This window comes from Canis aureus, chromosome 3 (genome assembly GCF_053574225.1).
Source record: "Canis aureus isolate CA01 chromosome 3, VMU_Caureus_v.1.0, whole genome shotgun sequence".
Lineage (NCBI taxonomy): Eukaryota > Metazoa > Chordata > Mammalia > Carnivora > Canidae > Canis > Canis aureus.
In genome coordinates, this window is record NC_135613.1 from 11,469,954 (window position 1) to 11,487,788 (window position 17,835).

The window sequence follows — 17,835 nt, forward strand, 5'->3', positions numbered from 1 at the left end:
CAATTAGACTGATCTTTCTGTACTTTCCAGGCATCCCCTCCATCACAGCATACAGTAAGAATGGCTTGAAGATAGAATTCACCTTTGAACGGTCAAATACCAATCCTAGCGTCACAGTGATAACGATACAGGCCTCCAACAGCACAGAGCTGGACATGACAGACTTTGTTTTCCAGGCTGCAGTACCAAAGGTACTACAGTGTCTTCTTTGCCTGTTTCCTTTGATTAAAGATGGGTTGATTTTTTTCTTTCATGCACTTGGCAAGGGATACATTTTAATGTTTAGAGGTTAAAGTGATTTTGCATATTTAACCCAAATTAGCAATAATGTAACTATTATGGTTCATTGAAGCATGTCATTTTTAATGAAAGCTTTTTACTTTGTCAGAAATATTCTTCTAGTTAGCACTATAGGGTAAAGAAAGTATATTCTAGTAGTAGCTATAGTGAGACAGCAGAATTCTGCAAGGTGGTCTGCTAATGCTCAGGCCATTGAGGATGGGTTGGGGTTCAGTAATACAGTGATAAAAACCTAAAAAACACAAAATCTAACATGGAATCAAAAGTCATTAAGATGAAGACTTTTATCTATTTGGTATTCTCTTTAGTCACTAGATCAGAATTAAAAGTTTTTATTTCTTGATATTTATTTAAGTGAAAGAAACATTCCTTCTTCATTAGTATCTAGTTTAGTATTGATATAACGATTGCTTGTTTTTATAAATTGAAGCTTTGTTTGTATATGAAACCTTAGTTTAAGGAATATTTATGGTCTGTCTTAGAATAATGAAAAGTTTTGTATAAAGAAATACTGAGAATGAAGAGTGGGCAGTTTTTCTGTAAAAGACAAGATAGTAAGTATTTTAGGTTATATGGTTTCTGTTACATCTACTCATATCTCCTGGTATAGTGGGGGGGAGGGGAAGCCATAGTTAATATGTAAATGAAGGAATGTGGCTCTGTTCCAAAAAACCATTTATAAAAACAGATGTTGGGTCATTCTTGGCCCATGGGCCATAGTTTGCCAGCCCTTGGTTTAGACTAAGCTAATCTAATTTTTGCAGTACCATGTGAGATATGATACTCAAACAACACACTTTCAGGATTTGAAGACCTTTTATTTGTGGTTACTGCTGACTTTGCAGCCTCCTTTACTTGCATTTTTTTAGGAGCCATTTTTTAGGAGTCATGTAGATGTTTCAGAATCACTAGAATGGGGTGGTTTCAATATTAGTTGAATGACATTAGGCAAGTTACTTAACCTCTATGTCTCAGTTTCTTCATTTACAGAGGGAGGATGGTGATTGTGATACCTACTTCCTAGAGTTCCTTTGAAGAATAGATGCATTCTATGTACTGTATACTGTTTTAAGCACTTTTCATATGTTCATTGCTCAGCAAATGTTAACTGCTGCAACTTTGGGTTTTACATTTGTTGCTCTAGTCTGTACTCTAGCAACATAGCATCTCTGCCATTAAAGCATGGCCTTAGTTTTGGTGCTATACTGTACAATACTTATTTGCATGTCATGTATCTTGAACTTCAAAATATCATATTTCATAGATTCTACTATTACTTTTTATTGTCTCTGAAATTGAGATGCATTTTAAAATTGATGATTTGTCATAGTTTAGTTGGTAGCCTGTTTTCTTTCTCAGTGGTACATAAAATGATGGTGGGAACACACAACTAATGACATCGTACATTTGGTTAAATAAATGTAAATATTAATATTTCAGCTTATATAATATATCTTGACAATAGAATTATGATAAGACCCAACATAATAAGTCTGTGAGTTGATATTAAGTCTCTTTACTCTTACAATTTTGGTCCTAAGAGAAGGCTGGATAGACTTTCCTCCTCTTGTCTTCCACCAACCCTGCTCCCCGCCCATCTTTCTGTCTCTCTCCCCCTTCCCCCCCTCCCTCCCTTTCTCCTTTACTCTTTCTTCTTCCTTCTGCTTCTCTTCCCCTCTCTCTTTTCTCACTCTCAATTATTTTAGAAGACTACCCTTTCAGGAGAGATTTTTTAAAATCATAGTATGGGGGTGCCTGGGTGTCTCAGTTGGTTAAGTGTCTGACTCTTGATCTCAGCTCAGGTCTTAATCTCAAGGTCATGAGTTCAAGCCCCATACTGGGCTCCGTGCTGGACATGGAGCCTTCTTTAAAAAAAAAAAAAAAAGTCCTAGTATGTAGAATAGCTACATACGTACTACATTGTACCAACAGTTATGGTTTGCCTATCTTGCTGATATGATAGCACTTTTATTTCTCTTCTTTGTAAACAAATGAAACCCACTGACACTACACATTATGGCAATTGGCTTTTCCAGGTTTTTTGCTGTATAGCCTAGCTTTGCATGAAATTGTTCACTTAAGACCTGTGACGCCAATGAAGAGATCTTGATGTATTCCACATACATATTAACAGCTTGGCTCTTTGCAGCCTTTCCTTACCTCTGTCATGTAGCCATTAACACATTCCAGATTATGTTGACATGAGAAAACAAAATTTAAGTCTCCCTATCCCAACCATCCAGATATATACAAGCATAAAGGCCTGTAGTTGGTTATTGGTATGCTGGTTGGTTATTTCTAGAAAGCACTTTCTGTTTTTCATTTCTTTCTGGCTTTTTTTAGCCACATGCACCCGTTTTTTTTTTTTTTTTTACCTTCATAGTTGATCAGTTACTATTAAGTGAGGTTGCCAGAACAAGAATTGGTCACCTTTTGAAAAATGGTAGGCTAAAGTTCCTTTTGCCTGAAAGACAGTGAGTGGCTCATTGTTAGTTTTTCATGATCAAAGGCCTCCTCTAACAGTGGGTTTTTTAAAATAAGATGAAGATTATAGTCACATGCTATGAATTGTTGATATCTGGAAAACAAACAGAACGTAGTAGTAGGTCAATCTGTTACTTGACTTTTATATTTGTTGACATCTCTGACATAGTGTTGAGTGTATTATTTTTTCTGAAGCATCCCCTTTGTTCCCCACAGACATTCCAGCTGCAGCTTCTGTCTCCTAGCAGCAGCATTGTCCCAGCATTTAATACGGGGACCATCACACAAGTCATTAAAGTCCTGAACCCACAGAAGGTGAGTAGCACATTTGAAGACAGTATCTGAGTGAGGTGTAAACATATTTCCTGAAATAAAATTCTGCTTTGTTTCTCTAAGTTTTTTTTCTGACTCATAGTTGTAGAAGAAATATGTGGAAATGTCTAGTCTAACTTCTTTATTCTTTTATAGATTAGATAATAAATGTAACCTAGATGCTTGAAATTATTTTAGTGGTAGCATTAAAATGGAGCTCTTTTTTTTTTTTTTTTAAATGGAGCTCTTTTTATTTTTGAGAGGGAGGGGGCAAGAGGGGTAGAGAGAATCTTAAGGAGGCTCCACACCCAGCACAGAGCCCGATGTGGGGCTTGATCTCATGACCTCACCTGAACTCAAGAGTCTGTCACTCAAGTGATTGAGCCACCCATGCACCACTAAAATGCTGCTTTAAGGAATTGTCTATGTAGAGGCTTAAAGGTCTAGTTTTTTGTAGAAGAGGGAAAGCTTAGATATTTTAATCTTTAAAAGAAAAAAAGAGGGATCCCTGGGTGGCGCAGCGGTTTGGCGCCTGCCTTTGGCCCAGGGCGCGATCCTGGAGACCCGGGATCGAATCCCACGTCAGGCTCCCGGTGCATGGAGCCTGCTTCTCCCTCTGCCTATGTCTCTGCCTCTCTCTCTCTCCTCTATGTGACTATCATAAAAAAAAAAAAAGAAAAAAAGAAAAAAGAAAAAAAGATTTATTAATTTATTTTAGAGAGAGTGTGCATGGGGGAGGGGAAGAGGGAGAGAGAATCTCAAGTAGACTCTGTGCTGAGTCCAGAGCTTAACACAGGGCTTGATTTCATGACCCTAAGATCATGACCTGACCAGAAACTAAGAGATACCTAACCAACTACACCACTCAAATGCCCCTTAGACATTTTAGTCTTTACACAAGTTGCAGTCTAGGTAAAGAGTATCTGTAGGTCCCCATATATCCACACTTACTACTATAATTATTATGTGTGCACAGTAAAAATGGAGGCATTTTAAATGAATTAGCCAAATGAAAAGTAGCTTAGAAACAAATTAAGAGGAGCCTGGGTGGCTCAGTCAGTGAAGTGTCTGTCTTCGGATCAGGTTGTGATCCCTAGATCATGGGATTGAGCCCCATGTTGGGCTCTCTGCTCAGTGGGGAGCCTGGTTCTCCCTCTCCTTCTGCATGTGCTTGTACTCTCTCTTCCTCTGTAGTAAAATCTTTTAAAAAAGGAAGAAACTGAGATGAAGCAATATTTTCATTATATCTTCTCAAAGAAGTAAATTGACTCCACTTTTAATAGCAATCGACTAGTTTTCAGTTTTTGAAAATGGTTCAGAGAATTTCTTCACTTTGAAAGATTTCTAGCAGTGTCTCATAACCCCAGTATGATTTCTTCCTTTTATAACATTTTGCCTTTCCTCTGCTAGTCACTGTATTTTGAGTATCTGCCTATAGTACAAGCAGATTCCTTTGATGACCTGATACATAGAGTAAAAATTTCCTTAGTGCATTAATGTTTGAAATCTGCCACATAAAGTTAAAAGGATTTATAATTAGTTCTCTTAAATTCTGTTACTGTAAGTTAACTCTTTTATGTATTGGCAACAAAATAAGTTTATGTTCACATTTACTATTGGTTTTACAGACAAAGCAACAGTATTTCTGAGTGTAGAGCATAAGATGAGTATGTTTACCTCATTTTTCTGAAAACTTGGATACAATCATTGAATCTTTTTGAGAAGCACTTAGCCAGCATTACTCTGAAAATGCTCCTGAGTGGTTCTGTCCTGTTATGCAGTTTTAGGATTGACACTGACAATGTGTTCTTACTTGACTGCATGGAGTTGACCAGAGTACTAGGCAGTAGTGGTGGTGGTTATGGTTTTTTGCCTGTGTGTCATTTTTAAGAGACAGCTTTGCCCTAAAATAATTTCTCTGAGATTAAAAGTCTATTTGTGGACCACACAGATTCTAGAGATTTCCTTTCAGTGCATAATTTGTGATTCTCTGTTCTTCTATAGCAACAGCTGCGAATGCGGATCAAGCTCACATATAACCACAAGGGCTCAGCAATGCAAGATCTAGCAGAGGTGAACAACTTTCCCCCTCAGTCCTGGCAATGAGGGCTGGCACCATTCTCATTCTTGTCCCACTCAATCAAAGGAACTCTGGGAAGGAGGTTGTGATCGCTGGCAAGTCCCCCCCAACTGTACCATGGGCATGAGGAGCTGAAGAGAACTGTTGAGGATTTTCCTGAAGTTATTGCTGACCTTAAAGCATTGTCAAAGACGAATCTCCTCTCCTCCACTGTTGAGGCCGGCTGCTTCTGGAGGCTACTTTGCACTCTTCCTCCTCTTCTCCTTTGTCCGCACTTCTCCACCCCTCCCACATTTACAGCCAGAATCAACATTCCCTGGGCCCCTGAGGAAATAAGCAGCTGGTCTGGAGGAGAGGACTGGAATCCATGGCAAGAAAACACTCACTCTGTCTCTGCAGCAAAGAGTTATCCCTTCTTTCTACTGTGTTGTTCTGTGGACTGGGCGAGGTGGGGTATTCATTCCTCACTAGCTGGGTTACCATCTTCAGGCGCTTTAACATCAGGCATTCAGAATGGAAATGTTAACAATGGACATTAGGGAGCCCTGCCTTTTTCTACTGGTTCCCCCAGTGTTTGAAAGAGGCATTAGGCTCCTGGTAGCCTTTTCTGTGCATTGCTGTATACACACAGACACACACATGTATGTATGTTTGTTACCAAGACCTGGGCAGACCTGGAGAGGTTATTTGTAAACACTGGACAGATGGAGTTAAAAAGAGATTTGGCATGAAGGATATGGTGCTCTATTTGTAATAGAAACTCCCAAGGCTCTTCCAGCTCCCCTTTCTCTCCATACTTTAGCTGTAGTCACGAATACTCTCCATGATTTTCAAAATTGATTCCCCTGAAAGTGCAAAGTGGACAACTTCTAAAAGGTATATTAATAATTATTAATGCCCCTGTTCCCACAACAGATTTTAAAGTTTCTCCCAAGCCCATAACTTGCCTGTTGAACTGTGGTAAATGGGTGGAAAGAGGAGTTTGCTTTTTAAGACCAGACTCCTTAACAAAAGCACCTTTGCCCATAGGAAGAGTGAGTATCAGACTCACCCTAGAGCATATTGGAGTCATCTTCTCCATTACTCCAAATCTTCCTTTTTATTTCCTGAGCCTGGCTTGGACCTTGGCATTCCGTTTGAATTCCTTCTTCTAACTGGAACATTTGTGTTGTATCTGTAACACTGGCACTGAAATAAAGACCACGCGGTTAAAGAAATCTTTCCTATATTGTACTTTATGGTGTTGGAATGAAGCCTTGTAGCTTCCTTGCCCCCAGTGTGAGAGGAAGTCCTTAAGGACACCATACGGAAAAAAAAAAAAAAAAAAAAAAGACACCATGCAGTAGGCATATCCTTTCCTGAGTCTGAGAAGTTGGTCTCATGAGAGGCTAGTTTCATGAATATCTGCATCAAAGACCTGAGGTCTAGAGTTTTTTAAACTAGTGAGAGTGCCAAGTGCTGTTTAGAAAGGACTCGTGTTATTAAACTTTAACACTGAGTTACTAGAATGAGGTAAGGTGACTGGTGGCACATGGTGAATGTACTGTGTATGTTCAGGTACACGGGCACCATGTCTCATGTACTAAAGAGGAAAGGAAAAGTCAGGTCCACCTTGCTCTTAAAATGTTTGCAGTCATTACTGTATTGAGTACAGTATGCTGACTACTTTGGCTTTCGTCTTAAACTTGGATTCAGATACCCCCCCCCCCCCCCCCCATTTCACCAAGCCTTTACTTAAAATCAGTGTCTTGTCATATCTAGCTCTGTATCAGATGCTAGGTTATTTCTAACATTTGACAAACTGGGGTTGAGCTAAAAGGCTCCAAAGGGAAACTTTCTGGTCTTATGTGTATAAAAGAGCAAGATTTCCAAAAACTTACTCTACTGGGCAAATGGTTGACTGAGTCAAGAACAGGATATTATCTTGTGCACAGATTTCAGTAAAGGCAAGTGTGGACTAGTGTATGTTTCAGACAACTTGCTCTGCCTGTGCAATGAAGAATAGCCTTTAAAGAATTCTTTGCAGACTGATTTCATTGGATGGATACTTAATGCTGTGAAACATGATAGGATTAACATAATATTGGTGGATTTCTCGAGTAGAATTTATCTAACATTCCTCTGGGTTGGAGGCTTTATTTTCTCTCATGTTAATAGTTGACCAGCTCAAGTTTCTTTAGTTGGACTGAATTGAATATCAGAAATCTGCCGAAGACCATGCATGCTATCAGACAGTGCTAGCTAGCGGAGCTAGAAAGGGTCTATTCTAGTAACAAAGCATCTCCGTGGGTGATTATACTTTTTTTGAGGTGGAGTTCTATGATTATCCATGGCTTTGTCTAGACAGAATACAAATCATGGCCTTAACGCAAAGGGTGCTGCATAGAATATTTGAAGTGATTTTGGAGAGTGAAGCTGAGCACCACACTGAAGAACTAGCAGCCAGAAAGCTGCCTAGGATCCTGACAGTTGTGAAGACTTTTGCAAATGATCGGATCTTTGAAGGCTTCAGCGTGCCTTAGTTTCTAGGATCAGAATTAGTTCTCCTTGTGCTTGGCCTTGCTGCTAAAGGAGAAATCTCTTAATTTCTATGAATACTTAACACATTTCAGTAATTTCTTTCCCTGGTATGACCATGCAAGGGGGAGCAAATTTGGATAGATTTACAGCATCAGAGCCATTGTAAGGAAAGAGTGATTTCTATGGCTGTTTTAATAACCCTAGGGTGATAAGCAGTGAGCCTCCACATACTTGGACAATTACACATGCACTTTTACCTCATTTTACCCCCCTTCTTTCAGAGTAGTGTATCCTATCACTCCCAACCCTTCCACCCAAGTAATCCTAAGGGAGAATTCATCTAAGTAATATAAAAAAAACTGTAGGAAGTGTGCTCTACCTGAGAAGCTTCTCCCACAGTGCTCTGGTGCTGTTACCTTGAGGTGATTTGGACAGTCATGGAATGTTTTATGCTGTGTGTAGTGGTCATCTGTTCATTTTTTAAGGTCTTTCTCATTTAAAGAAACATTCCTCAGTGTAACTTTTGGGAGGGAATTCTTTCCTCTTACTGGTTAAAGATGTGGTACATGCCCTTTATTTGTCCCATTCATATAAAAGAGAGTAGACCTTTAAACTGTTCAGGATTAACGGTTTGAGTATTTCCATCTACTGTATAACATGCTTTTCATTTTCAGTTCTCTTAGAAGAGGTTGGAAGTTAAGGGATACTGTTTTTGAGGTTCAACTTTATTACTTTCTGCATTGGAAAATACTTGGGCCATGAGAGCTAGGGGGAAGAAAGAGTTTGTGAATATTTTTTCCTAGTGAATGTATTTTATCTACATTGTCCTACACCGAGTGAGAATTAGAGCAAAAAATGGATAGTCACGAATTTGTGGTTGGTAGAGAGGTGGTACAGGACTGTATACTCAAGCGTTTGGGGGTGGGGAGGGTCACTTGAAGAAGGAAAGTCCTGAAGTTGAAAACACTTTGACCAGCTTTGGCTCAGGAGGGTGGGGCTGCTTGTAGAAGTGGAAGTCAATCACTCTTTTTCAAGCAATAGTAGTGAGTGGGCTCCATCTGCAGGGTTCTAGGACCCAGGACACCTAAACAGAAGAACGTGCTGAAGCAGCTTGCACAGTTGCTTCATGAACTTCCTTGAGGCTGATTCTGGCCTCAGGATGGAGCATTGGAGTTTTTTTTGTTTTTGTTTTTGGAACCTGCTGTTGCGCTTTGTGTGTTTTGTTTTTGTTTTCAATTTTGGGGGGGCAGGGCGCATGGGAAAGAGTTTCTGAACTCTTTCCTTTGTGAACTCCCATTGTGTCCCTGTAAAGTCCCTTTTCTTTCATAATTGTTGTAAGTTACATTTTCATTAAGCCCCATCACATCTTCTTTACTGTAAAAATATTAAAAGGCTGTTTCTAAGTGGGACGGCTAATTCTAATTATTGCAGACATATTTTTGAGATGTAAAAAAAATTTAAAATTAAATGATAAGTCTTAGAGGTGAGTGAGGAATAAAATGGATGTAAACATTTACATTGGGATGCATTAGAATTCTGCTGTGTGTATTGTCTTTTGGTTGAAACAAATTATGAACAGTGACTAATAATAAAAAGTCAATACTCAATGATTTAAAATTTGCTTCCTTGCTTCTTACAAGTGCATTAGAGAAGCCTTGAATGAATTCTTATTCCAGAGCTTTGACCTAAACTTACCTGTTAACGTTTTTTACACAAATCTCACCTAGAGAAATTTGAGCAACCTAAAAAATACTTGCAGTTTACAGACAGTCAAAAGTGCAATTGGGAATTTTAAATAATGCTTACTTCTCCACATGGGTAAATTTTCAAACAAGGCAAAGGAATTGTATCAAGGTGAAATGTGTATTTAGGGGTGACCATGGTTTTTAGTTACAAGTTTCTATTTGTAAATTATGTTTAAGTATATCTGTGACTGGGAAGAAGGTTTGACCAGCCAAAATGAATTCTATTTCATGATCTATTTTATATGAATTCTTCCATAGAAGTAAAAATGGTTGGATGTAGGTTTTCTATCCATCAGGGGTGATCCCTATTTCCCTTGATTGTGAAGGGGGAGAGCGTGTGAAAGCCCCCTAAGTGAGGAGAAAAAGAGAAGCCTTGTTATTTATTTAGTTTATGCAGGAGTGCCCTTTGGCACTGTTTGATAACTGACATTTCTGTAATCTTTCCTTGTATGTGGCTTAGTTAAAATTCATCTTTGTTTCTAATATTAAATTTAGTTAACATGTTTATCTGCATATAATTTCATGTAGCAGGAAATATAAAAACTACAATAGAAAAGTTCGACCAGTAATAGACTTCAGTCATTTACTCAGCAAATACAGAGAATAGTGTTCAGATTTGAACTTTAGTCCAGAAGGACTGAATTAATTTTATCACTTTTCAGGGTTTTCCATGCTATTTCCTCTCCTAGTTCAATTGTCCCCATATTTTGAAAATATATTCCTTAAAACCCTGAGGCCAGGTAAATACTGTTTCTTTGGAACTAAAATAAAACATATCTAAATCTGTTTAATCTGTGGTAGAAATAAGAGATTTAGGCTTAAAGATGACTTTGTGATCATTAAAGGAGTGGGAACTAGCTATAAATAAGTGAATGTGGTAAAACCTTATGGCTCTTCTACCACATTTTGACAGATGAACTTTTCTTCTCCAGACTTTCTTTTGATTTTATAGTGAGGGTTAGGAAAAGCTCCTGTGATAAAACGTATGTATGTCCTTTCCTCTCCGTGGAGGGAGAGGTATGTGCAGCTGCTTACAGAAACGATACAGAAGAGGAGGCAGTAATGACTTCTCTGTCTCTTGGCTTGATCTAAACAGTAATTTTTGTAACGATGAACCTGCAGTGAGGGCAGATGGATTTTTGCACAGAAATTCCCAGAGGAATTTATTTTTAGGGTTAGTCTCAGCTGTTTACCATTTCCAGAAATTGTAGTTACATAACCCTTGGCATACATAATGCACATTGCCTTGAACTGGGGAAGAACATGAATATGTGACCTTTGAAACAGTATAAAATGTTAATGGCAGTACATGACTTGAAAAAAAGAATCAATTGGTTGATTCCTGAATTGGATCTTAAAACATGGAGACCTTTAAAGAGCTACATCATATGATTTCCCGCAGCATCTGGGCTGGTAGTTTTTTTGTTTTTGTTTTCCTTTTGAAAGAGGTACTACTGTTGTTGATGAAAGAAGAAGTAGTGAATACATAACTTTCAGCATATGCTTGTATTCTGAATTGATGCATTAGCCTTTATTACATTAATGGAGAAAACCAATCTACCACCACTGTTCCCCAGCACGAACTCAAAATGCTGGTCCTGGGATAAAATCCTTTTCGTGCAGGTGATCAATCAATAAAAAGCTTCTTATAAGATCAGGAATGTGTAATGTATAAAACCTCAAGAAACAGGCTTTCAGAAACACTAATTCTGGACCATATTTTGGTCTTTCCGCTCTGCCCTTGGTCAAAGTCCACTTCTCTTCCCATATGGGTACCTATAGCTTGTATACCAGTGTTCTTGCTGGAAGAAGTTACCCAGGAATCATTGAAATGGGAATCAACTTTTTTTTTTAATTTTTTTTTTTTTAAGATTTTACCCATTTATTCATGAGAGAGAGAGAGAGAGAGAGAGAGAGAGGCAGAGACACAGGCAGAGGGAGAAGCAGGCTCCATGCAGGGACCCCATGTGGGACTCAATCCCGGGGCCTCCAGGATAACGCCCCAGGCTGAAGGTGGCGCTAAACCACTGGGCCACCAGGGCTGCCCAGAAATCAATTCCTTTAAGTAGCTTTCTTAAAAGTAGTTTCAAGGTAGAAGGAAGACCCAGGAGGTAGTCAACCTAAGAGCTTTTTTCACTTTATATCAGACTCACAGAAGTCATTTTTAATTTTAAAATGAGACTAACGAAAACTACTGGAGATCGGGATTTTGGTATAGGCAAAGTAGCTCATATGAAGGGAGAAAGTAGTGACCAAACTTGTATCGAATCAGAATCTACAGGAGTCAAATTTTGTCTTGGGATTTAAAAATCTCCAAATGGATACATATCGTATAGTAGAGAGGGGACACAGACTGACTGTTAGATCTCAAATTCTCTTGTACTAAGCCTATAATTAAAATATTTTAAACATACAGTTGGTATGGACTAGGCAAGCTGGAGCAGTGGATAGGTGATAACCATTTTTACCAATTGTTCAAAGATCAGGGAATTACTGATTTTTTGGTGCTTAATTTCTTACATGTTGCTTGAAGATTTATTAACACCTGTGTAAGAGGGAAAGCCCTAAAATCCAGAAGTCTAAAAGGTTTCCTAGGAAAATTTAGAGTAGAATTAAGAGTAGAAGAGTTCCTCCACCTGAGAAACTGAGTAAATCTTGAATTTGGAAGATCATAATTAGAATGGCTCCTATGAATCCCTACTAAGCTTTTTTTTTTTTTTTTTTTTTTTTTTTTAATGATAGTCACACAGAGAGAGAGAGAGGCAGAGACACAGGCAGAGGGAGAAGCAGGCTCCATGCACCTGGAGCCCGACGTGGGATTCGATCCCGGGTCTCCAGGATCGCGCCCTGGGCCAAAGGCAGGCGCTAAACCGCTGCGCCACCCAGGGATCCCCCCTACTAAGCATTTTGTGTACATTCACAAAATCTTGATAGTAACTGCTAGATACTCATTTCTATTTCACAGCTAAGAAACAAAGGCTCAAATCAAGTAAATTGCACAAGAGTATAGGTGTAATAAGAGGTAGAGCTCAGATCTGGAATCAGGCTGTCTGACTCCAAATTTGGCAGTCTGGCTAGTCACAAAAGTACCATCACTGCAGGAATTAAAATAATTAGCTTTTAAGGATTTTCTGAATTAGCCTTGCAAATAATAAAATGGTCTTGGACCATATTATGGCTTGAGGCAGAGTAAGGAATTCTGGTACTTTTACCGAAAGGAGGAGAAAAGTGAATTAAAATGTGGCTGGGCGGTGAGTTGACATCTTGTACACGAGGTTGGGTCGAATTTGCTAAAGAACATCGTGAGCATCTGTAATACGGAAGAGAAAAGGCCCTGCTAAGGGATATTCTCAACAATCCATTCAGTGGCTTTGCATGTGAGGGTGACAGGCCAGTTTCGAAGCAGAAAGAGGAAACATCAGGGAGAGGTAAGTTACAAGAGCCACCCCGAGCGCCAGGCAGCGTCCTGTCACCACTAACGGGCGCAGACTCCCCTGCCCCTAGTCCGTCCAGCCGGTACTTCGGGGGCGGTGGTAGCAGCAAATAACCCTCCCAGCCGCCTCGGCTTGGAGGGCGGCTGGGGGCGCAGGCCCAGCCTGTGGAGGCGCCCGGCTCCGGCCGCCGGGGTTGCGCCGCCGCCCAGTCGGGCTGCGGCTCGCCGAGCTGAGCCGGGGCTGCGCGGGGCCCGCAGCTACGCTGGTCCCGGTGGGCTGCGGGCGGGGCGGGGCCCGGGGGGCGGGGCGGGGCCCGGGGGGGCGGGGCGGGGCCCGGGGGCGGGGCGGGGCCCGGGGGGCGGGGCGGGGCCCGGGGGGCGGGGCGGGGCCCGGGGGGCGGGGCGGGGCCGCGGGCTGCTCGCGCGCGCCGCCGAGGTTCCGCGCGCCGTCGCGCCGGCCCGGCGTCCCAGTGCAGCCTCCGCCGCCGATGGGGGAGGTGGAGCCGGGGCCCGCGGGCCCGCTCGAGCCCCCGGAGCCGCCCGAAGCGCCCGCGAGCCGCCGGCCGGGCGGGATTCGGGTCCTGAAGGTGAGGCGGGCGGGGGAGGACCCCGGGGCGGAGAGAGGCCGCCCCCGGCCCGCGCGGTGGCAGGGCGGCCGGCGACCCCCGCGCCGCGTCAGTCTGTCCGCTTCGCCGCCCGCGGCCCCGCAGTCCGGCGGGGGGCGCCGCGGCCCCGGCCCAGGCCTCCGCGCCCGCGCCCGCGCCCGCGCCCGCCCCCGCCGAGGCCGCAGCCGCCTCCGGCCCCCTCGGCTGCCCATCCCTGGCCGCGCGCCACCCGCCTCGCAGGCCCACGCCTTCGGGCCGCCGCCCGCCCGGCCGCCGCCGCCCACCCGGCTGCCGCGGGACCCGGGGGCCCGCCTCGGCCGCCCTCGGCCTCGTTCGGGGCGGAGAGCGCGCGGGGAGTACGCAGGGCTTTCTCCCCGGACACCTGAAGACATCACCCGAGCGGGAGGACGGCGGCGGTGATTGGCCGGGCGCCGCCGTGTGCTCGGGGCTGCGCCGGGCGGAGCGGGCCGGCTCTGCCGCGGGGCCCGCCGCCCGAGCTGGGACCCGGCTGCCCGCTCTGAGGCTCCACCTGCCCGTCTGCGGAGAGGATCCCCGCGGCAGCCGGAGCTCGGGGAGGCTCTGGGCGCGTTGCTGCAGAGAGGAGGGGTTCGGCAGGAAGGGCATTCCTGCGTGCGGGAGCCGGGCGAGGCGGCAGTGGGGAGCGGTTATGCAACAGGCAGCCCGCGGGGCTCGGGGGCAGGCCCGGGGGGGAGTAGGAGGAAAATGAAAGCAGATGTTGGCGGGGCGCGAGTGGTGGAGCCTTGGAGGGGATGACAAGAAGTTTCGATGCACAGGAAATGTAGGGTCGGGAGGGCGACGGTAAAGATGGTTTAAAGGAGTTGTAGGGAGACCAACTGGATAGAGTTTTCTGCTGGCCTCTGAAATAGTTGGAGAGGAATTTTTCTGTAGGTCAAGTGTGTAAACAAGATGTCCCGATGATAATAGAGTTCTAGAAGAGGAAATCAGCAGGATTTAAAACTTGGCCACTGAGATGTAAGAGAGAAAAGAACATTTAGAGGTTTTGATGTCTTTCAGAAATACTTTGCAAAAACAGTGAAAATACACGTTGTTAAAAAAAATCTATTAAGTAATAGTTGGCAGTTGGAATTAAGGATGAGCCCTGTACATTGATTGAGATTATTCGTAGGACACTACTACAACATGGGAACACTGGAAAAAAAAAAAAAAGGATGTGAAGCATCTGGTGAACCCATCCATGAAACAAAAATAGAGCTCTGTAAAATATAAGACTTTTTTTTTTTTTTTGCTATCATCTCCCAGTCTTAATGCAGACTTAAAGCAGTAACTTTTCATAGTTTATTCTTTACTTCTGCCTAAACCTTGTACATGTTTATTTTAACTTATTTAACCATAAGTTTAAAATATAATGACTTTAAGGCTTTTAGATACTTATTTAAAACTGTAAGGTCATCAAATGTAAATTGTCAATGAACTTTAAAAAAAAAGTTCTGCTGTGGCTTATCAGGATATGGCAGGTCTGAGAGATAGGTAATGGCCTCTGGCCTAGAAGATAAACAACCTTGGCTTTTTTTATGACAACTTTTTGTGGGGGAGGGAATGAATTGATGAGAGATGGAAGGAACTGAGAAAGGAGGCTCTTGATTCAAGGGTCCTGCCTTCCTAGACTTTCAGGAAGTGGTCAGATTTACCACTGGTTTCCCTGGGTTCCAATGTGGGAACCATTAGAAAGATTCCAGAAATTGATCTTGATTATAGTACTGAGTTGGTGTTATGGGAGGTTGACAGTGTCTAAATGCTCTTGCATCTCTTGCTTTATTGCATATGGTCAATGCTTTAAATAATCCTTGCAAATAAATGGGATTGGCTATGGAGAATAGGTGCTGCGTGTTCGACATACAAAAGTTTCCTTAAGTAGCTGAGTGGTTGAATTTTGTGCCAGATGAAGCTGGAAAAGAATATATGGATAGAAGTCATAATTTCCTACCTGTTCTTTGAAGACCCTTTGGACAAGGCTTATCGTTCTTTTTTGTAATGCTTTTATACTAACTGCGAAGTCAGGAGCATTATTGTCAAGTAATATAGATCTTCATAAAAAGGCTACTATAACTAAGCCAGTATAATTTAGCCAGATTAGATCTAGGTCCATCATATGGGGTATTCGAAAGTTAGCCTCAAAATCTAATTCCAGATGTATTTAGTGAATTACTAATTAGAGTGTACTCCTTTACTGTTGTTGTTGGAATATAGGTGTAGTATTTGTAATATTCTTAAGATTATTGGGAGTAACTTTGAAGAATAATATTCCAGATGGTTGCTACAAGTTTGGGATTATATTTTTACTTAGACTATAGAAGATAGATCATAAACTGGACTGCAAGTGCCATGAAATCCATTTTTGTCAGTACTGGTTTCAAGTTTGTACCCAAATAATGTGCGTTTATGGTTTTTAAAAATCAATACCAAGATTTTTAATAAACTGAAATATTCTTCTTCTCCTTACCGGATCCCACTCTTTCCAAAATATTGCTTAACATGTATATTCCTAGAGATGAGCCCATATTGTTTTAAAGTTTTGAATGCAGGAGCATATCTCCTACCTTACGGTATTTCACATTCTAATAGAACTCAGTAGGGAGAGTTACTTGAGCAGACTTTTTCCCATACATATCTTAGAGTTAATTGTATGTGGGTGTTTAATAGTTTATCACCTTTGAACTGATCACAGCCCTCATGTTATTTTCATTTTTAGAGAGTTAAAAGCTTAAAACTGAAGTGGGTACTTTATTCATGGCTTCTAAAGACTTGCAGTTTTTAGAACTATATTTCAATCTTTTTTTTTAAGGGAGAGGGTGGGGGAGGGGCAGACGGAGAGAGAGAATCTCAAGCCCTCTCACCATCCTGAGATCAGGACCTGAGCTGAAATCAAGTCAGACGTGCTTAACCGACTAAGCCACCCAGATGCCCCTATTTTAAATCTTAAATGTGCTTTTACACTTGTTTGATGTGAGAGGTGATTATAGACCTGTTCCTTTTAGAAAAGTTTGTCAACAGTTTTTATGTAAGAGTAAGGGAAGCAAGAGAATCTTCTTAAAATCTTAACAATTTCAGTGGAAAAGTGATTCTAAAAGCTGAAAGCATCAGGACAGTACTGGCCTTTCCAGCAGTTATCTGATGCTTTACACAGTGGAGAAGGAAGCATTAGGTAATTCAGCAATAGCTAGTAATAGCTGAACAGTTCATCTAGATCTTTGCCAGAAGGCTATGCTTGCTTGGTATCTAGGCCTTTTAAAAATGCCCATTGAGCAGGTTTAAGAGAATGATACCCACTAAAGGTCTAACTCAGCAGTTTATCTTTAAAGGATGGAATATATCATATAAATAGGAGATACATTCTTCGACCAACAACACATGTGTTTCAGTAAAGTTCTTAAGGAATTTATAGTCTTTTTATTTATTTATTTTTTTTCTGGTGCAAAAAGCGTTTTTATTAAAGCACAGGGACAGAACCCATGGGCAGAAAGAGCTGCCAGGGATTTATTGCTGCCTTTTTTTTTTTTTTTTTAAGGGATTTATGGTCTTAAGGAAAATGGATAAACACATTTTAAAGATTTTATTTATTTGAGAGAGAGAGAGAGAGCACAAGCAAGGGAGGGGCAGAGGGAGAGGAACAGTCAGATTCCCTGCTGATCAGGGAGCCTTGACATGGGGCTGGATCCCAGGACCTCAAGACCATGAGCCAAGCCAAAGTCTGCTGCTTAACCAATGGAGCCGCCTAGGCACCCCTATAAACACATTTAAAAATGACTTAAAAAAATTCTTTTTTCAAAGATTTTATTATTTGAGAGAGAGAACAAGCACAAGCAGGGGAAATGGCAGGGGGAAAAGGAGAAGCAGACTCCCTCCTTACTGAGCAGGGAGTCCCATGCAGGCTCCATCCCAGGACTCTGGGATCATGACCTGAGCCAAAGGCAGATGCTTAACTAACTGAGCCACCGAGGTGCCCCTAAAAATGACTTTAAAGATCCTCACAGAAGAAAAATCATGGGTGAACTAATATAATAACTTCCTGGGATTTTTTTCTTGACTTTTCTAAGATTGAGAAGATCATTGGGCCATTATTTGACCTTAAAAAGTTTTTTAAAAGAAACTTTTTGGTGGTTCTGTGGAATAGTTATCTACTTGTTCTCAGTAATAGTGAGCAAAATTTCTCTCTGCTCAGTGAAGAATGGAGAGCTTCTTTGTATAAATATTACTGTACCGTGAATACTGTTTTAGATGGGCCAGTTGATCTTTCCCAAAGACTAAAAAAGAAGGAATATTTAAAATCAGTGATAAATTATTCAGTGGCTAAAATTACTTGATATAAATATGATG

General features: G+C 41.7%; 2 protein-coding genes across 2 annotated transcripts in view; both read left to right on the forward strand.

Moving 5' to 3' along the window:
* The window catches only part of AP1G1 (adaptor related protein complex 1 subunit gamma 1), a 79,223-nt gene extending 69,910 nt beyond the window's left edge, over positions 1-9,313 (forward strand). Inside the window, exons 21-23 of the mRNA XM_077889578.1 lie at positions 31-191; positions 3,001-3,099; positions 5,101-9,313. Of these exons, the coding sequence (XP_077745704.1) occupies positions 31-191; positions 3,001-3,099; positions 5,101-5,202 (362 nt within the window). The 3' untranslated portion in view covers positions 5,203-9,313. The remainder of the gene's footprint in view (positions 1-30; positions 192-3,000; positions 3,100-5,100) is intronic.
* A 4,019-nt stretch (positions 9,314-13,332) lies between these two features.
* PHLPP2 (PH domain and leucine rich repeat protein phosphatase 2) overlaps positions 13,333-17,835 on the forward strand; it is a 75,343-nt gene continuing 70,840 nt past the window's right edge. The window contains exon 1 of the mRNA XM_077889602.1: positions 13,333-13,461. Coding sequence (XP_077745728.1) covers positions 13,363-13,461 — 99 coding nt within the window. The 5' untranslated portion in view covers positions 13,333-13,362. The remainder of the gene's footprint in view (positions 13,462-17,835) is intronic.